The sequence below is a fragment of the Suncus etruscus genome, chromosome 4 (assembly GCF_024139225.1).
Source record: "Suncus etruscus isolate mSunEtr1 chromosome 4, mSunEtr1.pri.cur, whole genome shotgun sequence".
NCBI lineage: Eukaryota > Metazoa > Chordata > Mammalia > Eulipotyphla > Soricidae > Suncus > Suncus etruscus.
The window spans coordinates 126,567,872-126,573,871 of NC_064851.1; the positions used below are offsets into that span (position 1 = coordinate 126,567,872).

The 6,000-nt window shown below is 44.5% G+C and overlaps 1 protein-coding gene across 2 annotated transcripts in view; it reads left to right on the top strand.

The window, feature by feature from the left end:
- MFHAS1 (multifunctional ROCO family signaling regulator 1) overlaps nt 1–4,516 on the top strand; it is a 92,278-nt gene extending 87,762 nt beyond the window's left edge. For both annotated transcript variants that reach the window (XR_007494881.1, XM_049772337.1), the window contains one exon: nt 3,727–4,516. Coding sequence is in view for 1 of the 2 variants with exons in the window: in XM_049772337.1 (XP_049628294.1) it covers nt 3,727–3,760 (34 nt within the window). In the remaining variant the exon portion in view is untranslated. The remainder of the gene's footprint in view (nt 1–3,726) is intronic.
- Nucleotides 4,517–6,000: the final 1,484 nt, after the last annotated feature.

Below are 6,000 nucleotides of genomic sequence, written 5' to 3' on the forward strand. Positions count from 1 at the left end.
AGCTTCATAGAGGTATCTGCAGTGGACAGTAATGGTGAGTACAGGACAGGTGGAGGGAATGCTGGCTTCTCTTCACTGCCATGAAGTGCAAAGGGGGCTTACATGCAGCTACAGAAGGGGTCAGTTCTTTCCTTGGGTCATAGACACCTTCCTTGCCTGCCCATACCCTCCGCATAAATCCCTTGGCCCTTGTGAACCCCTAAGAACCTTGTAAGTTGGCTAGCTCAGATCACTCACTCTTGGCCATGCCCTTTTCCCCTGTAGTAGTTGACAGGTATTGTCATGTACTGACAGATAACATTAATGTTACATTGCAGGGCCTGGGTCTACAAATTAGGAAAAACAGGGATGAATGAGAAATTTGGAGCTATGGTCAGACTAGAAGATCAGGAACCAGCTACCAAATAATTTCTTATAGTTCCCACATAGGGAACATTCTTCTGTTGGGGGCAGGGAACATGCAGGTAAGTGTTTGGGAAGAGGAGGAGGAGTGATTTTTAGCAGCCATGCATGATGATTTTTATGGGGTTTTTACCAGGGTTATGGGCAGAGTAGACTGAGCAGGTTTTAGATTGGCTAGCTTGACTTTTTTCTCTCTCCCTTTCCATAGTTGTTATTGGATTACTATGGATTACACACAAATCTGTTGTGGGAGACACATAGCTGTCTGTTGTGCACTGGGGTCCAAAACAGCAGAGACCAAGGTTTATGCTCAGTGCATGTGGGCACAGCAGGGATGATACTCTCAAAGCAGGCACTTTTGCCACTGAGCTGCTCCCTTCACTACCCTCACCCCTTTGCCCTAGACCACCCTGTGTGAGCAGCTGGCTCTGGTATTCAGGCACCATCCTGAGCTATTTGGTGCCCCTCCCTGAGGTATGTCAGGTGGTACTTTGAGGTACACCATGGCAGGTGAGAGAATAAGCTTCTTAAGACACAGAATTAGATAATGTTGGCACATTGGTTGCTCAGCTCTTTCCTAATAATTCAAATATGAAAAGTGTCAACCTTGGGACCAGAGTTCAAGCTGGTGAGTCTTTCTCTCTTCATTAGAAGTAGCTTCACTCTGGTGCCTGAAGAAAGAAGGTGTCTATGTATCTTAGCTTTCCCTAGCTTGGGGTCCCTGAGGGAAGAATAGTTCACTCCCCTCCAGAGCACTGAGATTTTTGACCACCTGAAGGTTTTCAAATACAGTGGGTTTCTTTGAGAGAATGTGGCATTGGTGAGTCTAAGGGAAGGATATTTTTATTTTCTGCCTTGGTCATAGAACAGAGGAGAAGGCCTGAGTCCCTCACTCACCTCCACTTTGCTTCATTTCCTATGGCTGTGTAGCTACTGCTTGTGTAAAATAACAGTGTGGCTGGAAAACAAAAAGTGCATTTCACAGGAATGACAGCATCAGTGAGAAATGGGGACACTCCATCTCCTGTGCCAGCCCCAGTGGCTCCACCTCATACCACACACTGGCCTGCCTGGTGGCCCCTGGCTGCCCTATTAGACTTTTTGGTCAATTATCTGAACTTGAAGTCAGGCTCTTAGCCTTGTCTGCTGAGAAGGTTCCTACATGAATATGCTTTCAGAAAAGCCTCCTGGCAAAGTGCCATGAAAATGTGGCATTGACCTCAGCCTGAAACATTCCAACCTCATTTTTCTCCATTAAGCCTTCTGTGGAGTCTGGCAAAGTCTGACTCCACACAGGAGAATGTGACCTCAGGGAAACTCTTCTTGGAATCTTTCTTTCTCAGTAAAATGCACAGTAAGATGGGGATTACCTGGTAGCTTGTTAGTCACTAGGATTAATCAAATGATGTGCTCATGGAGAGGTGTCATTCTGGTTTATAGAAAGTCTATAGCTAAGAAGTAGAAAGTGCATTTTTTGACCATATGGTTCTGGATATGGTGCTGCAACAGTTCTTGCAGACTGATGAGATGCAGACATGGATCCTAACTTGCCTTTTCTGTAAGAGCAAGTGGCCTTAGAAGGATTGGGTGGAGGTACTCGAATTCAGGCCCCACTGGGTCTGAGCCACAGAATTCTTGGTGCAAGAATTTACCAAGAGTGAGACCATTTAAACAAGAGCAAAGCAAATTTCTTGAGAGGATATAGCACAGTTTCAAAGAAGACAATGGAGGTCTCCAAAGAGAGAGATCTGCCTGGCATTTTAAGGGGATACTTACAGCATAATGTTTGCATGCTTTCAGTGGGAAACATCTGCTTTCTATAGATAAGTCAGTCCTGGGAGCAGGTCAGCAGGACTCTGGGGCCAACATTAGGGGAGAAAGTAAATTGCTTATCAAATATTCTAAGCCAGTTACATAACATTGATAAGAAATACATACGTAATAATTTTACCAACTACATAATGTTTGGAGCCAATCATATAACAATAATAAAATGTACATAGAATAATTTTATCCTATCCCAGGAAGGGAGTAGTGTGACCAATTCTAGGAAATGTGAGTGGCAAAAGCATTGAATGTGTGTAATTTTGCTGGGCCGTATTGCTTAGGCAGGGGTGCCCTGGCCAGTTTTAGGAACTGTGGGGCAGAATGGAGTAAAGGTGGGGCCTCTGGTGCCTGCCTGGAACAGCTGGTTATCATAGCAAGGCAGATATCAGTCTGCCACACTCTTGAAATGGAAACTTATGTTAAACATTTTTTTTCTTTTTTCTTTTTGGCCATACCTGGTGACGCTCAAGGGTTACTCCTCGCTATGCGCTCAGAAATCGCTCCTGGCTTGGGGGATCATATGGGATGCCAGGGGATTGAAACATGGTCTGTCCTAGGCTAGCATGGGCAAGGCAGATGTCTTATTGCTTGTGCCACCATTCTGGCCCCTCGTGCTAGACATCTTTTTACAGGTCTTTTGCTAGATCACTTCACCTCTGTTTCTTTTTCTTTGCTTTTTCTGTTCAGAGAATCCTGCACAGGGCCTTACAGAAATGAAACATGTCTTTTACCACTAGATCATATTCTTGGCCTTATTGTCTTTAAAAAAATGTTGCTGAGACTATTTGAAAATGATCTCATGGCATTATTAGAAAATTGAAATGAGGGGAGGGCTATTTTCTATTCCTGTGCTCTATTTTGTCTGAATTGGTTTTTGCCGCTTGGTTTAAGTACCTAGAAATGCAGCTGTTTCTTATTTTATATCCATCCAATGCCAGCCGAGTGCATCCTCACCTCTTAGTACTTCCTCCAACTCTAGGACAGTTGCTTAATGCAGTGTTTGCCAATGTTGTTCCAAGGGGGCCACTGGTGTAAAATCATATAAATAGAGAACCATAGCAGAAGACTAAAGTGTGGGGGGCACAGGAAGGGAGCAGGATCAGAAAGGAGCCACCATAGGAAAAAAAGCTGAGAACCACCAGCACAGTGTGCAGTTTCTAGGGCAACAGGATTTGATAAGAGCACAGAGCCAGGAGCATAGCCGGGGTGTGACTCAGAAACAAACAAAAAGTTTAGGCTCTTAACCAGGAACTAGTTAATCCATGTGATAATTAGCATACATCCCCTCTGAAACTCTAGCAAGTTCTTAGCTAAAAGACATGTTTCTCTGTAGAAACATTAGTGGCCAGCCATGGACACATCCAAGAGTTCTAGGGGTAGAAATGAAAACCTGTGCACAAACTCTAGAGCAGTTACCTCTGCCCCTTCTATTCCTGGAGACTCCCCTTCCCTCCTGCCCTTTGTTATTTCTATGTCTTCTTTCTCTCTGCCCTCCAGGAAGAACGTGGGTGAGAAGCACCGGAACCAGTGACTGGCCAGACAGGGCCATCTCCATGGAGAAGAGAGCTGGAGAGAAGCCTGGACCCCTCTGCATTACCGCTGCCCCCTCCCTGCCCCCAGAGTGACCTGTAACCTGCAGGGACCCGAGGGAAGAATCGTCCATTTGTTCAGTGCTTTCGGGGAGGGAGCACACTGAGTTGGGTGGGGGGAATGGGTTTGGGCAGGGGATCAGGGAAGAGAATATGGAGCAAATGTTTTACAACCTGAACCTCAGAACTGTGATCCTCCAAGGAGAGCGCTACTTGAAGAAAAGCAAAACAAAAGTCGAATGGCTTCTCAGGGATTTTGTTTTCTGTGCACATATAGCCATAGCTCTGGTCCAGGTGGCAGTATTGAGAGCACTCAGATTTCAGTTCTGTTCAATGTGAAAGAGGGATTGACTGACCGTCCATCGCTGTTCCATAATGAGTGTAAAATATGTATATGTTTATCTTTATTTTTATAATATGCAAATACATTTAAATTTATACCTTGGGAAGCTTCTAGCATTAGTGAACACTGGGTGCAATATTTTGCATGAGAACTGTGCCAAGGTGGGGTGATTTAGCAGAAGACCTCTTGGTTTTCCCTTTATTCTTTCTTTTTTAGATTAAAACAAAACAAAAAGCTATGCATCCAGCATGCACTCAACCAGTGGATTAAGTGTTAATTCAGAGGTTACAATAGTCAGCTAACACTTCAGATGTGCACTTCAGGGGCCAGAGACATATTCCAGGGTGAAAGGCACTTCCCTGGTATGTGGCCAATACCAGCATTGCATATCATCCTCCATGCTCCACCTTGAGTGATCTCTGAGCACAGAGCCAGGAGTAAATTCTGGAGTCTCTCTGGAGTGACATATTGGCATTGATCATGGGCTAGGATTCTCCCCAGGAATGAATCAAATTGTCCTTGAGGTGTCAAGTCTTGGTAGTGAGGACAGACAGAAGTGAGGCTTAGGCATACGGGAGCTTTGCCAGGAAGCCCTTCCCCTCCAATGTCTGAAATTTAGCAGAGCACTTTGAAGTCTCTCCACATCTGTCAGTACCTAAACAAGGGGATGACCTCCTTGGAGCTCATAATCCCACCCAGGTGGTTTATAAATGCTGACTCTTCAATAGGACTGCTTCTTGCCACCTCTGGGCAAACCCTGGCTTTGGCATCTCCATGAAGTAAAATCTCTCCAGTCTCTTAATTGGGGCTGAACAGCATCTGCTGCTGTAGTAACACATTCTCCAGAGAATGAAAAGCCCCTCTTTACACCTGCCAGCTCCACGAGTGCTGATGGAAACCGAGTAAAGTTGTTCCTCACCAGTTTAATACAAGAAACAGGAGTCAGCTGGTATTATTTTCACAGTCTCTTGGAAAGTATTAACTCTTAGAATGTCACAAGAGAGTCACAACATGTTTCTTAAGCAAAGAATCAACTAGGAAGGTCCTGAGAAAGAGTATAGAGGTTTAGGCACCTGCCTTGCATGCAGCTGACCCTGTTGCAATCCCTGGCACCACACCAGGTACCCTGAGCATCTCCAGGAATGGTTCCTGAGCACAGAGCCAGAAGTAAGCTTTGAGTACTGTTGAGTGTGGTTCCAAAATCCTACCCCACAAAACAACAACAACTACCAATTTAGGCTGCATTGCAAAACATCACGACTCATTTTGGGTAGAGTGTTGTATGCCCCAGAAGTCTTCCCAGACCCCAGAACCCTTACTTAAATAAGTCTCATTTCTCTCCTCATAAAATCACCAGGGAGAAGATGAGTTTTGCCACTTGGGGTACTGGGCTACAATGCCTCAACTTTGGTATTTCATTTTCTTTTTAGAACACATTCATAGAATTGTATCTGGTGGTCCCTTTTGTCACAGTTCTCATGTGTTTGCGTGCGTGTGCATGCGTGTGTGTATGTATAAATAGAATGGTAACATTTGATTATGGACCATTGAATTGTTGGGCATAAAGGTGTTTCAATTGGCATAAAGCATTTTCTAAACCCTTCAACTCACTGACTTTGCCCCATCTTTTGGAAAGACCCGTTCATCTGTGTTTGACTTCAGACTCCCCAGGCAAGTCAATTAAATGAGAACAAAAATGCTCCTTGGGGTGAAATACCCTTTAAAAGATCTACCCTTGTTAGGATATACATGCCCAAGTTTTTGGTATTTGCTCTTTTCTTTTAACAAGTGACATTTTGTGCTGCCATCTGAACCTTAGAGAAGCAGTGGAAAAAGAGC